The sequence below is a fragment of the Carcharodon carcharias genome, chromosome 34, assembly GCF_017639515.1.
Source record: "Carcharodon carcharias isolate sCarCar2 chromosome 34, sCarCar2.pri, whole genome shotgun sequence".
In the NCBI taxonomy this organism is placed as follows: domain Eukaryota; kingdom Metazoa; phylum Chordata; class Chondrichthyes; order Lamniformes; family Lamnidae; genus Carcharodon; species Carcharodon carcharias.
This window is the reverse complement of record NC_054500.1, coordinates 7,698,689-7,717,519: the sequence shown is the minus strand read 5'-3', so window position 1 is coordinate 7,717,519 and position 18,831 is coordinate 7,698,689. Positions and strand designations below refer to the sequence as shown.

Below are 18,831 nucleotides of genomic sequence, written 5' to 3'. Positions count from 1 at the left end.
TACATCCAGGCAACCGCTGGACACATCCAGGCAACCACTGGACACATCCAGGCAACCGCTGGACACATCCAGGCAACCGCTGGACACATCCAGGCAACCAGTGAACATGTCCTGGCAACCAGTGAACACATTCTGGCAACCACTGGACACATCCAGGCAACCAGTGGACACGTCCCGGCAACCTCTGGACACATCCCGGCAACCTCTGGACACATCCCGGCCACCAGCCCATAACTAGCCCAGTAACCACTGAACACATCCCAGTAACTAGACCGGCAACCAGCCCAGTAACCACTGAACATATTACTGCAACCAACCAGGTAACCACAGAACATATCCCGGCAACCAGCCCAGTAACCACACTGAACGCATCCCAGCAACACCCCAGCAAGCAAGCCGGCAACCACTGAACTCAGCCCGGCAACCACTGAACACATCCCAGCAACAAGCCCGGCAACCACAAAACATATCCCAGCAACCAGCCCAGTAACCACTGAACACATCCCAGCAACCAGCCCAGTAACCACTGAACACATCCCAGCAACAAGCCCGGTAACCACTGAACACATCCCAGCAACAAGCCCGGTAACCACTGAACACATCCCGGCAACCAGCCCTGTAACCACTGAACACAACCCGGCAACTAGCCCAGTAACCACTGAACACATCCCAGCAACAAGCCTGACAACCACTGAACACATCCCGGCAACCAGCCCAGTAACCACTGAACACATCCCGGCAACTAGCCCAGTAACCACTGAACACATCCCGGCAACAAGCCTGGCAACCACTGAACACATCTCGGCAACCAGCCCAGTAACCACTGAACACATCCCGGAAACTAGCCCGGCAACCACTGAACACATCCCAGCAACCAGCCCAGCAACCACTGAACACATCCCGGCAACCAGCCCAGCAACCACTGAACTCAGCTCAACAATCACTGAACACATCCCGGCAACCACTGAACACATCTCAGCAAACAGCCCAGTAACCACTGAACACATCTCGGCAACCAGCCCAGTAACCACTGAACATATCCCAAATGAACAAGTCACTGGACTAGTAATCCAGAGCCCCAGGGTAATACTCTGGGGACCTGGGTTCAAATCCCACCATGGCAGATAGTGGAATTTGAATTCAATAAAAAATCTGGAATTAAAAGTCAGATGATGACCATGAAAACATTTGTTCTAAAAACACATCTGATTCACTAATGTCCTGTAGGGAAGGAAATCTGTCATCTTTAGCTGGTCTGGCATACATGTGACTCCAGACCCACAGCAATGTGGTTGACTCTGAAATGGCCCAGCAAGCTACTCAGTTGTATCAAACTGCTACAAAGACACAAAAAAGGAGTGAAACTGGACAGATCACCCAGCATCGACCTTGGTACCGGAAACGACAACAGCAATCTCAGCCCTCTCGACCCTGCAAAGTCCTCCTTACTAACATCTGGGGGCTAGTGCCAAATTTGGGAGAGCTGTCTCACAGGCTAGTCAAGCAACAGCCTGACATAGTCATCCTCACAGAATCATACCTTACAGATAATGTCCCAGACACCACCATCACCATCCCTGGGTATGTCCTGTCCCACCAACAGGACAGACCCAGCAGAGGTGGCGACACAGTGGTATACAGTCAGGAGGGAGTTGCCCTGGGCATCTTCAACATCGACTCTGGACCCCATGATGTCTCATGGCATCAGGTCAAACATGGGCAAGGAAACCTCCTGCTGATTACCATGTACTGCCCTCCCTCAGCTGATGAGTAAGCACTTCTCCATGTTGAACACCATTTGGAGGAAGCAGTGAGGGTGGCAAGGGCACAGAATGTATTCTGGGTGGGGGACTTCAATGTCCATCACCAAGAGTAGCTCGCTTGCACCACTACTGACCAAGCTGGTCGAGTCCTAAATGACATGGCTGCTAGACTGGGTCTGCGGCAGTTGGTGAGGGAACCAACAAGAGGGAAAGACATACTTGACCTCATCCTCATCAACCTGCCTACCTCAGATGCATCTGTCCATGACAGTATCGGTAGGAGTGACCACCACACAGTCATTGTGGAGAAAAAGTCCCACCTTCACATTGAGAATACCCTCCTTCATATTGTGATACCACCGTGCTAAATGGGATAGATTTCAAACAGACCTAGCAACTCAAGACTGGGCATCCATGAGACACTGTGGGCCATCAGCAGCAGCAGAATTGTACTCGAACACAATCTGTAACCTCATGGCCCAGCATATCCCCCACTCTACCATTACCATCAAGCCAGGGGATCAACCCTGGTTCAATGAAGAGTGCAGGAGGGCATGCCAGGAGCAGCGCCAGGCATATCTAAAAATGAGGTGTCAACCTGCTGAATCTACAACACAGGGCTACTTGCATGCCAGACAGCATAAGCAGCAAGTGATAGACAGAGCTAAGCGATCCCACAACCAACGGATCAGGTCTAAGCTCTGTAGTCCTGCCACATCCTGTCATGAATGGTGATGGACAATTAAACAACTCACTGGAGGAGAAGGCTCCACAAATATCCCCATCATCACTGATGGAGGAGCCCTGCACATCAGTGCAAAAGATAAGGCTGAAGCATTTGCTACAATATTCAGCCAGAAGTGCCAAGTGGATGATCCAACTCGGCCTCCTCTGGAGGTCCCCAGCACCACAGATGCCAGTCTTTAGCTAATTTGATTCATTCCACATGATATCAAGAAACAGCTGAAGGCACTGGATACTGCAAATGTTACGGGCCCTGACAATATTCTGGCAATAGTACTGAAGACGTGTTCCAGAACTTGCCACACCCCTAGCCAAGCTGTTCCAGTACAGCTACAACACTGGCATCTATCCGGCTATGTGGAAAATTGCCCAGGTATGTCCTGTACACAAAAAGCAGGGCAAATCCAACGCAGCAAATTACCGCCCCATCAGTCTACTCTCCACCATCAGTAAAGTAATGGAAGGGGTCAGCAACAGTGCTATCAAGCGGCATTTGTTTAGCAATAACCTGCCACTGACACCCAGTTTGGGTTCTGCCAGGGCCACAGCTCCTGACCTCATTACAGCCTTGGTTCAAACATGGACAAAAGAGCTTAACTTCCGAGGTGAGGTGAAAGCGACTGCCCTTGACATCAAGGCATTTGACAGTGTGTGGCATCAAAGGGTCCTAGCAAAACTGGAGTCAACGGGAATCAAGGGGAAAACTCTCTGCTGGTTGGAGTCATGCCTATCACAAAGGAAGTTGGTTGTGGTTGTTGGAGGTCAGTCATCTCAACTCCAGGACATCACCGCAGGAGTTCCTCAGGGTAGTGTCCTCGGCCTAACCATCTTCAGCTGCTTCATCAATGACCTTCCTTCCATCATAAGGTCAGAAGTGGGGATGTTCGCTGATGATTGCACAATGTTCAGCACCATTCGCGACTCCTCAGATACTGAAGCAGTCCATGTCCAAATGCAGCAAGACCTGGACAATATCCAGGCTTGGGCTGCTAAGTGGCAAGTAACATTCACGCCACAAAAGTGCTGGGCAATGACCATCTCCAACAAGAGAGAATCCAACCATCGCCCCTTGATGTTCAATGGCATTACCATCACTGAATCCCCCACTATCAAAATCCTGGGGGTTACCATTGACCAGAAACTGAATTAGACCAGCCATATAAATACTGTGGCTACAAGAGCAGGTCAGAGGCTGGGAATCCTGCGACAAGAAACTCACCTCCCAACTCCCTAAAGCCTGTCTACCATCTACAAGGCACAAGTCAGGAGTGTAATGAAATGTTCCCCATTTTCTTGGATGAGTGCAGCTCCCACAACACTCGAGAAGCTTGACACCGTCCAGGACAAAGCAGCCCACTTGATTGGCATCACATCCACAAACATTCATTCCCACCACTACCGACGCACAGTAGCAGCAGTGTGTACCATCTACAAGATGCACTGCAGGAATTCACCAAGGCTCCTTCAACAGCACCTTCCAAACCCACGACCACTACCATCTAGAAGGACAAGGGCAGCAGATAGATGGGAACACCACCACCTGGAAGTTCCCCTCCAAGTCACTCACCATCCTGACTTGGAAATATATCAGCCGTTCCTTCACTGTCACTGGGTCAAAATCCTGGAACTCCCTCCCTAACAGCACTGTGGGTGTACCTACACCACATGGACTGAAGTGGTTCAAGAAGGCAGCTCACCACCACCTTCTCAAGGGCAATTAGGGATGGGCAATAAATGTTGGCCCAGCCAGCGACACCCACATCCCGTAGATGAATAAAAAAGAAAAACCAGCCCAGCAACCACTGAATGCATCCCGGCAACTACCCCAGCAACAACCCAGTAATCAATGAACACATCCCGGCAAGCAAACAAGCAACCATTGAACTCAGCACAACAACCACTGACCAGAACTCCGGCAACTAGCCTGGTAACCACTAAACATATCCTGGCAACTAACCCGGCAACCACTAAACATATCCCGGCAACCACTAGACATATCCCGGCAACCAACCCGGCAACCACTAAACATAACCCTGCAACCAACCCGGCAACCACTAAACACATCCCGGCGACCACTAAACATATCCCGGCAACCGACCCGGCAACCACTAAACATATCCCGGCAACCACTAAACATATCCCGGCAACCAACCCGACAACTACTAAACATATCCCGGCAACCACTAAACATTTCCCGGCAACCAACCCATCAACTACTAAACATATCCCGGCAACCACTAAACATATCCTGGCAACCAACCCGGCAACCACTAAACATATCCCAGCAACCACTAAACATATCCCGGCCACCAACCCGGCAACCACTAAACATATCCCGGCAACCACTAAACATATCCCAGCAACCAACCCAGCAACCACTAAACATATCCCGGCAACCACTAAACATATACCAGCAACCAACCCAACAACCACTAAACATATCCCGGCAACCAACCCGGCAACCACTAAACATCTCCCAGCAACCAACCCAGCAACCACTAAACATATCCCGGCAACCACTAAACATATCCCGGCAACCAACCCAGCAACCACTAAATATATCCCAGCAACCAACCCGGCAACCACTAAACATATCCCAGTAACCAACCCAGCAACCACTAAACATAACCCGGCAACCAACCCAGCAACCACTAAACATATCCTGGTAATGCCCAGGCAGTTACATAAGTAATCAGAAATGCTAATGAAATGCTGGCCTTTATATCTCGAGCACTACAATACAAGGAGGGTGAAGTCTGTTCAGCTAGACAGAGCCCTGGTGAGCACACACTTGGAGTTACTGTGAGCACAGTGTAGATTTACCAGGATAATACCTGAACTCCAAGGGTTAAATTTCAAAGAGGGATAACACAAACTAAGGCAGTATTCCCTGGAATTTAGAAGATTAAGAGGTGACTGGATTGAAGTTTTCAAGATATTAAGGGTAAGAGGGTAGGGTTAGATAGAGAAAAACTAATTCCGCTGGATGGGGAGTCTAGGACCAGGGGACATAGAGTAAAAATTAGATTCAGGCTTTTCAGGAGTGAAAGTAGGAAACACTTCTTCACACAAAGGGTGGTAGAAACTCTCTTCCTGAAGCAGCAATTGATATTCAATTGTTAATTTTAAATCTGAGATTGATAGATTCCTGTTAAGCAAAGATGAAAGAATGGTTTTGTGGAGTTAGGTCTCAGGTCAGCCATGATCTCATTGAATGGTGCAACAGGATTGAGGGGCTGAATGGCCTCCTGTTCCTATTTTCCTTAGATCAAACCCCAGCAAGTGCTAAATAAATCCCGTCCAATAGAGTTGTCAACCTGGTGAAGTTAAAACGCAGGACTACTCGCAGGCCAAACAGCGAAAGCAGCACGTGCTGGACACAGCTAAGCGATCCCATAACCAACGGATCAGATCTAAGCTCTGCAGTCCTGCTACATCCAGTTGTGAATGGTGGTGGACAATTAAACAACTCACTGGAGGAAAAGGCTCCACAAATATCCCCATCCTCAATGATGGGGGAGCCTAGCACATCAGTGCAAAAGATAAGGCTGAAGCATTTGCAACGATCTTCAGCCAGAAGTGCCGAGTGGATGATCCATCTCAGCCTCGTCCTGAGGCTGACAATTCAGCTACTGAACATATCTCGGCAACAATTCTGGCAAACACCGAATGCATCCTGGAAACCAACAGGCAACCACTGAACACATCCCAGCAACCACTGAACACATCCCAGCAACCACTGAACACATCCCGGCAACCACTGAACACATCCCAGCAACCACTGAACACATCCCGGCAACCACTGAACACATCCCGGCAACCACTGAACACATCCCGGCAACCACTGAACACATCCCGGCAACCATTGAACACATCCCAGCAACCACTGAACACATCCCAGCAACCAGTGAACACATCCTGGCAAGCACTGAACACATCCCGGTAACCTCTGAGCACATCCCAACAACCAGCCCGGCAACCACTGAACACATCCTGGCAACGAGCTCAGCAACCATTGGACGCAACCTGGCAACCACTTAACACAACCTGGCAACCACTGAACACATCCCGGCAACCACTGTACACATCCTAGCAACTACTGAACATATCCTGGCAACCAGCCCAGCAACAACTGAACAAATCCTAGCAACCACTGAACATATCCTGGCAACCAGCCTGGCAACCACTGAACACATCCCGGCAACCACTGTGCACATCCCAACAACCAACTGAACACATCCCAACAACCAACCCGGCAACCACTGAACACATCCCGGCAACCAACCTGGCAACCACTGAACACATCCCAGCAACCACTGAACACATCCTAGCAACCACTGTGCACATCCTAGCAACTGCTGAACACATCCCGACAACCAACCCGGCAACCACTGAACACATCTCGGCAACCAACCTGACAACACTGAATGCAACCCGACAACCAACCTGGCAACCACTGAACACATCCTGGCAACCAACACGGCAACCACTGAACACATACCGGCAACCAACCCGGCAACCACTAAATACATCCCGGCAACCAACCTGGCAACCACTGAACACATCCCGGCAACCAACCCGGCAACCACTGAACACATCCCGGCAACCAACCTGGCAACCACTGAACACATCCCGACAAACAACCCGGCAACGACGGAACACATCTTGGCAACCAACCTGGCAACCACTGATCACATCCCGACAACCAACCCAGCAACCACGAAACACATCCTGGAAACTACTGTACACATCCTAGCAACCACTGTACACATCCCGGCAACCAGCTCAGCAACCACTGAACACATCCTGGCAACCACTGTACACATCCTAGCAACCAATGAACACATTCTGGCAACCAGCCCAGAAACTATTGGACACAACCCGGCAATCACTTACCACAATCAGGCAACCACTGGACACATCCCGGCAACCACTGACCACATCCTGGCAACCACTGAACACATCCTGGCAACCAGCCCGGCAACCATTGAACACATCCCGGCAACCACTGAACACATGCTGGCAACCACTGAACACCTCCTGGCAACCAACCTGGCAACCACTGAACACATCCTGGCAACCACTGTACACATCCTGGCAACCAGCCCGGCAACCACTGCACACATCCCGACGATCAGCCCAGCAACCACTGAACACATCCTGACAACCAACCTGGCAACCACTGTACACATTCCAGCAACCACTGTACACAACTGGCAACCAGCTTGGCAACCACTGAACACATCCTGGCAACCACTGTACACATCCTAGCAACCACTGAATACATCCTGGCAACCACTGTACACATCCTAGCAACCACGGAACACATCCTGGCAACCCAGCCCAGCAACCACGGAACACATCCTGGCAACCACTGTGCACATCCTAGCAACCACTGAACACATCCTGGCAACCACTGAACACATCCCGGCAACCAACCTGGCAACCACCGAACATCTTGCGGCAACACCGCAACCTCTGAATACATCCCAGTGACCACTGTACACATTCCTTTGACCATCTAGGTATGGGCACTTAGGTTATTAAAATGTCATGAACAGACGCATAAGTAATCAGAAAAGCTAATGAAATGCTGGCCTTTATATCTCGAGCACTACAATACAAGGAGGGTGAAGTCTGTTCAGCTATACAGAGCCTGGTGAGCACACACTTGAGTTACTGTGAGCACGGTGTAGATTTACCAGGATAATACCTCATCTCCAAGGGTTAAATTTCAAGGAGGGGTAACACAAACCAGGGCAGGAATTTAGAAGACTAAGCGGTGACAAGATATTAAGGGTAACAGGGTAGGGTTAGATAGAGAGAAACCATTTCCGGCGGATGGGGAGTCTCGGGGCAGAATTTGTAGCTCGCTGTGCGGCAGGCGCCCGACTCGATCGGATGCGAAATTGTGCGAGATGACGTCGGGTGAAAGCCCCAACGTCATCCCGCCCCCACGCGATATTTCAGCCAACGTGCGCACGCAAAAGTCAGAAGCGCGCCCGCCGACAATGAAGAGGCCGATTAGTGTCATTAAAGCTGCAATTGTCTCCGATTTTTCATCCAGCGTCCAGTTGGCGGACGGCTGAATTGGCCAAGCGGCCTTTGCTTTCTTCATGAAACCTCATCCAAGGACGGGATGAGGTTTCCATTATTAAATTTTTAAAAGAAAATCTATGCACAGCATTTTAATCACGTCTTTGTTCTGGTGACCGAATGGGATGCTCAAACATTTTTTCTCCCTGATGTTAAAAACTTCATTTAATTGTTTCCAAGTCTTCAGCTCCCTGAGGCAGATCTCTGTCTTCGGGGAACTTTCATTCAGCTCTCGCCTGCGCCCACACCAGCGCCCGCCCTCCTCCCGCTCCCACCCCGGCAGCGTTTATTGGCCCAGCCAGCTGTGAAATCGAGGTCGGGGGTCAATCGCAGTCAGCGGTCCCGGACCACCCGCCAACCTAAAACTTCTGCCCAAGGCTAGGGGGTATGATGAATGATGGAACAAGCTCAATGGGCTGAATGGCCTCCTCCCTGTTCCTATGTTCCTAAGACCCTAACCCAGCAACTGCTAAACACATCCCAGCAACTGCTGTACATATCCCGGCAATCACTGAACACATTCCGATAAGTATCCCAGTGACCACTGGGCTGACTCAGCAGCTACTGAACACATCTCGGCAAATTTTCCACCAACCGCCGAGCACAGCCTGGCAGCCACACAACACTTCCCAGTAACCATCCCGGCAAACACTGAACACAATCCTGGCAGCCATCGTCAATGTTAACTACAGACAGCGGTATGACAGGCCAAGGTCTGCTGGCAATGTTGCATGTCAGAGGTAGAGCGGAACAGGCAAAGAACAGCATGTACAGCGCTCAAAATAGGTACATACTAAATAACAGAGAGCTGGGATTAAGTTACAGGTAGGGATCTAATCTCGGGATTTGGGATGGGGGGTGGGATTGATATACAGAATAACAGAAACCCATGAATGAGTTACAGGTAGGGATCTAATCTAGGGATTTGGGATGGGGGGTGGGATTGATATACAGAATAACAGAAACCCATGAATGAGTTACAGGTAGGGATCTAATCAAGGGCTTTGGAAATTTATATATGGAATGAAAAATTCCCCCGAGTGGATAACAGGCTACAATCTAATCGAGGGGCTTGTGTATGCAATAATAGATGTCCATGAATGAGTTACATGTTGGCTGGAATCGAATTGGGCAGTTGGTGGGGAATATTAATAGAACAGATTCCCTCTCTCAAACACTCCTTTCAGTGAGGTATCAGTAATTAATTAGTCTAGAATCTCATCAATGTTTATACAGAACGATGGGAGTCTTGATAGTGAGTTTCAGACTGAAATCTAATCGAGGGTCATGGATAGAAAATAAAATCCCATGAAAGAGTTACTGAATGGAATCTAATTGAGGAGTTTGAGAGATTTATATACAAAATAATAGGTACCAGACAGAGGGTTCCTGGCTGGAAACGAATCAAAGAACTCAGGTAGTTTACAAACAAAATAACGGATATCCACAAGTGGGTTGCAGGCTGGAAACTATTCATGAGTTGAGTGGGATTTATATATAGAATAAAATGTACTCGGGAATGAATACAGAGTAGAATCTAATTGAGGGTTTCAGGAGGTTATGCATAGGTTAACAGGTACCAAGGAATGAGTTATATGCTGCAATTTAGTCGAGGGTTTTAGGGGATTTAGATATAGAATACAAGAAACCTGTGAACACTAATAGAGCTGTTAGTGGGGTTTATAGATAGAATAAAATAGGAACATAGGAGTAGAAATAGGTCATTTAACCCTATAAGCCTATTCCACTGTTCTGTGAGATCATGGCAGATCTGTAATCTGATCCATACACTCAACATTGTTTCCTACCCCTTAATATTTTGGTTAACTGAAATAGGAAATAGGAACAGGAGGAGGTCATTCAGCCCATCAGGCCTGCTCCACCATTCAATTAGAGCATGGCTGATCATCTACCTCAACGTTACTTGCCCGCACTATCTCTGTATCCCTTGATCTCATTAGTATCCAGAAATCTATCAATCTTTGTCTTGAACATACTCAATGACTGAGCTTCCCCAGCCCTCTGGGGTAGAGAATTCCAAAGATTCACCATCCCCTGAGTGAAGAAATTCCTCCTCATCTCAGTCTTAAATGGCCTACCCCTTATTCTGAGATTATGTCCCCTGCTTCTAGACTCACCAGCCAGGGGAAACATCCTATCTACATTCACTCTGTCATGCCCTGTAAGAATGTTCCAAATTTCAATGAAGTCTACCCTCATTCTCCGAAACTCTAGGGGCTACAGACCCAGTCTCCTCAATCTCTCTTCATAAGACAATCCCGCCATTCCAAGGATTAGTCTGGTAAACCTCCATTGCACTCCCTCTATGGCAAGTAAACCCTTCCTTAGATAAGGGGACCCAAACTGTACACAGTACTTCCAAACTGAAAGCCATCAATTTATCTCAGGTTTAAAATGAACAATTGACCCAGCATCAGCTACTGTCTGTGGAACAGAACTCCAAATTTCTACAGCGTTTTGTGTGTTGAGGTGTTTCCTAACTTCATCAAAGGTCCAGCTCCAATCTTAGGACCAGGGGCAGAATCTTACGGCCTCCCAGCGGCAGGTTTGGTGCCGGGCGGGCGTTCAATCAGGCAGGAAGACGGTGGAGCGGGGGCACCCTGTCACCTTCCTGGCTCCACCCTGACTAAGTCCGTAACGCCCTACCTGACAATTGAAGCGCTTAAAGTGGACAATTAATGCCCATTGAGGGCCTCATTCCCATGGCAGGTGGGGGATTTGCCAATGCAGGGAGCAGGAGAAGCAAAATCTGTTGGGGTTGCTTGCTGGCTTCAGGTGGGGGTGGCGGGGGGGGTGGGGGGCCATGTTCAAAGGCACTTAGTGCCTGATCTAGACACGCAGCATTGAGAATGGAGTTGGTGGGGGGGGATTTATGGGGGAGGTGGATGCTGAGAGCCAGCCCCTACCCCTGCACTCCTCCCGCCATTGCTCAGTCCTGGTCTGGGATCCAGCAATGATCCTCGGCCCCTGATGGGTCTCATACTGGCAGCAGTCACCAGCTTGGCCAGCAGCTCTCACTGGGGGGAGGGGGAATTTCTGCCCCTGGGGTCATTGATCGCGGGGGGAAGGCTCACCACTGGCCCACCAAGTGCATGTGAAAAAAAAAAGGGACGACGCGGGGCTCCCACCAGCTCTCCAGCCGAGACCCCTGTCACCTCCACAAGGTTCCAGCCTATGTCCCCTGGTCCTGGACTCCCCAAGCAATAGAAGTAGTTTCTGAAGAAGAGTCATACGGACCCCAAACATTAACCCTGCTTCTCTCTCCACAGATGCTGTCAGACCTGCTGAGTTTTTCCAGCATTTTCTTACTTTACTTCAGAAATTGTTTCTCTCTATTTGCCCTATCAGCCCCCCTTAATATCTTGAAAATGTCAATCAAATCATCCCTTAATCCAGGTATCATTCTGGCAAATCTACACCACATGCTTTCCCAGGCCAATATATCCTTCTGAAAGTGTGTTCGTGGAGCTAAACAGAGTACCCAAGGTGTGGTCTAACTAAATCCTTGTATATCTGTAGCACGACTCCGAACCCCTTATAGTCTAGTTTTCTAGATATGAAAGCCAGCATTTTTTGATTATTTTCTGTACTTGTTCATGAGATTTTTATGACCTACCTACATGGACCTCCCCCCAAGCATCTTAGGACTTTTATTATTCCTAGCTTTTCAACACTCAGAAGGTACCTTGTTCTATCAATGTGGATTAGCTCACATTTGCCTACATTGAAATACATTTGCCACAGTTTTGCCCATTCATTTAACCAATCACTATCTCTTTGTAATTTTTTTTCAGTGTCTTTAATTCTACCCATAAAGTCTTCACTGCCTGCTTACATCTTGTTATATCATCTCTTGTCATTGAAGTAATTTTATAGCCACTTGGTAGTACAGAACTCTAGTATTGCCAATAAAAGAGACATGTGTCGAAGCTAAAACAAAAACAGAAACAGAAAGACTTGGAAAAACTCAGCAGGTCTGGCAGCATCGGTGGAGAAGAGTACAGTTGACGTTTCGAGTCCTCATGACCGTTGAAGAGCCATGAGGACTCGAAATGTCAACTGTACTCTTCTCCGCCAATGCTGCCAGACCTGCTGAGTTTTTCCAGGTCTTCCTGTTTCTGTTTTGGATATTCAGCATCCACAGTTTTTTGTTTTTATCTATGTGTCGAAGCTTTTTGTCTTGCGCTCATCAGGACAGGTGCAAGAATTCCAAATTTCAAAGGGAATAACCATTTACACAGCATGAGAAAAGGTGCTGATTTTTTGGCAAGTCAACTCTGATTACTTGAGACTTTGCCATGGCGAATGCACCAAGGAGCTATTGCCCCCATGCTTTTGTTCAATTCAAAAATTGTGCAATTTCTGGGCATATTCCGTTTGCCTGCAGAGAACAAAGCCCTGTGTATGAATACATGTAGCTTCTAGCGAGCGTAAGTGAGCCACATTGTGAGCCCGACTGATAATCTTAAATTGGTTGTTCGTGTCATTCTTAGCACACTCTGGATTGCTCAGCAAGTGCTGTCCAATCATGGAATCATGTCTAATGTTAGACATTATGTTCTGCGCTTAGCAAGCACGGGCTGGTTGAGTGCAATCAGCAAACTGCCTACTGTGAAGAGCCGAAAGGATGTGATGTTTGATACGATCCGCCAGTATGGCCTATGTACCTGTTATTACACTGGCACTGAAATTATCGTGCATTATTCATTTGTGTGGTAAGCAGAATACCTTTTTGCTTTGTTGGCAGCATCCAGTTAGCGGAGGGTACTACTCATGTTGTTACTGCATTGTAGCAGTGTCAGACTGCTAGCTTCACCTGTTGCTCAAATATTTGAGATACCCTTACCCTTCCAGGGCAATTTGACATAGACAGGGCACTTTTCAGGTCCGAAAAGTGGTGGCCTTAGGCCCATTCATGAATATGCATGATACACAGCGAGCAATGGTCTGATCAAGGTAGCCATTATCCCCCGGGATAGTGGGTTTATGTGCCCTACTTCGGACAGTGAGCTAATGGCTCTGGCCTTATTTACGAGATTACCGATAAAGCCAATCTCAAAGTGTGTGGAGCTGTAGGAATCCCAACAAACATATTGACCAGTGATGGTGTGATGTCAGGTACATAGGCCGTACGTCCCAACAACTAGTGGATCATATCAAACGGCACATCCCTTTGGCTGTTCACAATAGGCAGAGTGCAGGCCGCACTCAACCAGCCCATGCTTACAAAACTCAGAATATAATGTTTAACATTAGATGTGATTCCACGATTGGACAGCACTTGCTGAACAATCCCGAGTGTGTTAAGAATTATACTAACAACCAATTTAAGATTATCAGTCAAGCTCACAGTGTGGCTCACTTACACCTGCTAGAAGCTACATATATTCACGCGCAGGGACCTGTCCTCTGCAGGCAAAAGGAATATGTCCAGGCATTGTGCCAATTTTTCATTTAAACAAAAAAGTAGGAGACAATAGCTCCCTAGTGCATTCTCCCGTGGCAACACCTTGGCCAGGCAGAGTCAACTCGCCAACCATTCAGCAACTCTTTCTCACGCAGTATAAGTTGTTGCTCCCGTTGAAATTTGGCACTCTTGCATCTGTCCTGGTGAGTGCAAGACGAGAAGCTTTGACAGCATGTCTCCTTTTTCAGAAATACTCCAATCATTTTATCCTTAATCAATCATTTCAGTCCTTCCCTCCACAGGGTTCCGTATCCTTCCTTTAGATCTTATTATCTGCTATATTCAGTTCATCATCCTGACCATCTTGCAGCTATGTCTCAGTAACGGCTATCATGTTGTACCCTCCAAGTTGAATCTGCACCTGCAATTGATTCAATTTGTTCCGTATACCTTGTGTGATTGTGTAAAAGAACACTTATTTGGACCACACACTCTAACCTTTCCTTATGCTCTAAAGTTGTGCTCACGCTTCTTATTTCTCTCACTCAATGTAATTATATCTTTTAGTTTTTCTTTCACATGTAGCTGTTGAAACATAATTTCTGACTGTTACGCGATTCTCTTATTTTTCATATGTTTTGTAATTAGTATTTATTCGGCCTTTAGCACCTGAGCCCTCACCCCCATTTCTTCGTTTAAGGTCCCTGGGTCAGATTCCAATAAAACTAAAAGGTACCCAGGAGTGAGTTATAATCTGGATCTAATTGAGGAGTTTAGGGTGGTAATCATGGAGTAACAAATAGTTGGAGAGCCTTTGGTGGCTTTGTATAACAATCAGCTGAGAGTTACAAAATGGAATCGAATCTTGGAGTTAGTGGGATTAAATGCAGAATATCAGGCTCCTGTTAACAAGGGCTGGAAATTAATCAAATAATTTGGTGCGTTTACATATAGAATTGACACTGGCCATTAATTACATGGAATCTCATCAAGGGGTTTGTGTGGTTTCTATTTAGAATAATGGGGAGTTGGGAATGAGTTAAAGGCTGGAATCTAATCGAGGAGTTCAGAGAGATCTATACAGAGAATAACAAATGCTTGAGAGTTACTTACATGCTGCAATTTGACCAAGGGGTTCAAGTGATTTATGAATAGAATAACAGATAACCGTGAGTGAATCTGATTAAAGGATTGGTGGGGGTTATGTTGAAAAAAAATGGATATCCGGGAGTGAGATACAGACTGGAGTCAAATAGAGGGTGTCAGGGGATTTATATGTAGAATTAGAAATACTCCCTAAATAAGCTACAAGCGGGGATCTGATTCAGGGCTGGATTATATGTAGAATAACAAATACCCGGGAGTGAGTCACAAGCTGCAATCTAATGAATGGAATTGGTGACTGTATGGACAAAATAACAGGTACGCATCAGTGAGTTACAGGCTAGAATATGAAATAGAGCAGTTTATATGCAGAATAGCGGATACCTGGGTGTGAGTTACAGGCTGGAATTTATATGAGGAGTTTGGTTGGTTTAAGAATAGAATAATGGATACAAGGGAGAATGGAATGTGGGTTAGAGCCAGAATTATACCCAGGATGGATACTGCACCACCCCGCCCCCCCCCACAGAGGGGAGTTGGCCGTTGGATTACCTAGCAAGGGGTGGGGTTGCGGGGGGAGCTGGGCGTACAACACAAAGAGCGCAACGGTCACTGGAATGGCTGCAGCGAATTTCACACACGCCCCCATTTCTCCTCGTACCCAGCTGAGTGAAAACCCCACCATCAGTTGCAGTTCATTAATGCGTTTTTAGCTTCAGTTACAGCTTCTCCTACATCGCACATCTGCGTAAAGAAACAAAAAATATTCCAACTCCGCAGACTTAATTGAAGTACAAAAGTCAAGTAGTTGAACGGCCCTTAAAATCTGCTTCTCCAACCTTCCATTTTAACGAAGCTCACATCATAAGTATTTGAGCAGATTGTTTCATGTTCAATAATTCGACTCCTCCCCCTGCACCACCCTTTCTTCTCTTTATTCTTTCATGGGAGGTGGGCATTACTGGCAATGCCAACATCCCTAATTGCCCTTGAACTGAGTGGCTGGCAAGGGCCATTTCAGAGGGCAGTTGAGAGTCAACCACATGGCGTGGGTCTGGAGTCACACACGGACCAGACCGAGTAGGGATGGCCGATTTCCTTCCACTAAAGGACATTAGTGAGCCAGATGGGTTTTCACAACAATCGATGCTACTTTCATGGTCACCACTACTGAGGCTAGTTTTATGTTCCAGATTTATTAATTGAATTTAAATTCCACCAGCTGCCATGGGCCTGGGCCTCTGGATTGCTAGTCCAGTGACATGACCAACTTCGTCACCATCTCCCCCTTTGGACATGCTCTGGCCACAACCTCCCCCCGAATGTTCCAGCACCCACCTCCTCACAGCTCTGGAGGAACCGCTGCAGCTCCCATTGGTCACTCAAACGCACCAACCAATCGTGAGCCAGCTTGTAATTATGTTGGCTCCTGAAAAACGAGATGGAAAATGGTCAGTCCTGTTCTGGGAAAGGCAATCTTCAAAATCTTCAACATATATCAGCACAGAATCCAGCGATAGCAACAATCTACATAATCCCTGTATTTAAGCCCTGGTATCACTATGGTGAATCTTCATCCAAGTTATTGGTAAGTGTGGTGAAAAACTGAGGTCCCAGCACAGATCCCTGGTGAACGTCACTTGTCACATCCTGGCATTCAGTGTATGCACCCTTTCTCTCCAATCTCTGTCTCCTATCTCCCAACTGATCACCATGTCACAAGGTTGCCTCCAATTCCATGCATTTCCACTTTGGCTAATTTCTTATGCAGAACCTTATCCAATGCCTTCTGGAAGTCCCATATAGAAAACACACTACCCTGTTCACCATGCTAGTGACCTCCTCAAAATACAAACATACAAATTAGGAGCAGCAGTAGGCCATTCAGCCCTTCGAACCTGCTCTGCCATTCAATAAGATCATGCCTGATCTGATTGTAGCCTCAGTGCCACTCTCCTACCTACCCCCGATAACCCTTGCTTGTTAGTCAAGAATCCATCTACCTCTGCCTTAAAAATATTCAATGACCCTACCTCTACCGCTCTCTGGGGAGGCGAGTTCCACAGACTCACGACCCTCAGAGAGAAAAAAAGATTTCCTCATCGCCATCTTAAATGGGAGACCCCTTATTTTTAAACTGTGTCCCCTAGTTCTGGTCTATCCCACAAGGGGAAACATCCTTTCAGTATCTACTCTTGTCAAGTCGCCTCAGGATCTCGTATATTTCAATCAGATCACCTTTCATTCTTCTAAACGCCAATGAATACAGGCCCAACCTGTCCAACCTTTCCTCATAAGGTGGAGGACATGACCCACCCAGTACAAATCCCTGCCGACTCTCTATGCTCAACTCATACTTGTCCCAGTTTTCACTGCCACGGATAATATTTCCAGGAACTTCCCAGATCTGTAGTTCCATGCTTTCCCATTCCTTCCTTGCTGAAATCTTGGAGTGGCATTGGCAAACGTACAGTCCAATGGCACATTCCTGAGCCTTAGAGGGCTTTCCTAAAATTATAACTAACACATCAGCAATATCTCAACCTGTTTATTTCCTTGTTGTCCAGTATAATCTCACATATCTCTTCTTAATGGACCTACATTGCTCTTCACCAGTCCCTTTGAATACATTCCTAAAAAATATTTTACTGTTAATTTTGATAGTTTTTTTTCCCATAATCCCTGCCATTATTTTCTCTGCTTCACTTTGTTGCCTTTTATACAGAAGCTAATCTGGATCAATAGAGGTGTTTTCAGATAAATGTTACTGTAGATTTGTATTCGGAGGGGTTGGTGAACATACAGTTGAATACCCAGTGCTCAATCAGAAAGCTTTAAGATTTATACAGACACATGAATAGAAATGTTGCAATAAGAGTTTACCATTAATTGGCACCATTTTTAATCATCTTTAATGGGATAAGGGCGTCACTGGCTAAGCCAGCATAGTTATTTCCCATCCCTAACTGCCCTTGAGAAGGTGGTGGTGAACCCTCTTCTTGAACCGTTGCAGTCCATGTGGGGTAGGCACACCCACTGCGCTGTTAGGGAGGGAGTTCCAGAATTTTGACCCAGCGACAGTGAAGGAACAGTGATATATTTCCAAATCAGGATGGTGAGTAACTTGGAGGGGAACTTGCAGGTGGTGGTGTTTCCTTTGCTCTGTGATTATGAGGTAGCATGTAGGTAAGAGTTGAATGTTGCCGTACCTGCTGGTGATGGACTTGGTTTGGTCTCTGATCTTCTCCAGGTAGATATTGTCACCCTTCACCAGCTGCCCACCAGCCTCAACCACGGTGTTGATCTTCTGCAGGTTTATTTCCAACGTCAACAGGAAATCTCGGTGCTTCTTGATTGAAGCTTCCGCCGCCTCCAGCGACACGGGTAACTCAAGCTGGGCCAACACTGACTCCTACACACAGAATTAACAATCAGAAGGTAGCACGGCACTAAAGAAAAGGGAACTCACAATCCCCGCATGTTATCAGAGATGGATCAGACCTCCGCTTCACCAATAGGAACAATGAATCTCAGCAGCTACCATCATATGTTCCTAGGTACATCGCTTTGTGAGAAACCTTCGTGGTCTCAGTCCATCTTGTTTTTTATTTTATCCCACACTGTGAACATTGCTGGCTAGGCCAGCATTTATTGCCCTTCCCTAATTACCCTTGAGAAGGCAGTGGTGAGCTGCCT

The 18,831-nt window shown here is 47.2% G+C and overlaps 1 protein-coding gene across 1 annotated transcript in view; it reads right to left on the bottom strand.

Moving 5' to 3' along the window:
• Nucleotides 1–18,831, bottom strand: part of LOC121272525 (spectrin beta chain, non-erythrocytic 4-like) — a 380,289-nt gene that overhangs the window by 121,543 nt on the left and 239,915 nt on the right. Inside the window, exons 16-17 of the mRNA XM_041179140.1 lie at nt 18,345–18,547; nt 16,474–16,564 (exon numbers count right to left, since the gene is read on the bottom strand). Of these exons, the coding sequence (XP_041035074.1) occupies nt 16,474–16,564; nt 18,345–18,547 (294 nt within the window). The remainder of the gene's footprint in view (nt 1–16,473; nt 16,565–18,344; nt 18,548–18,831) is intronic.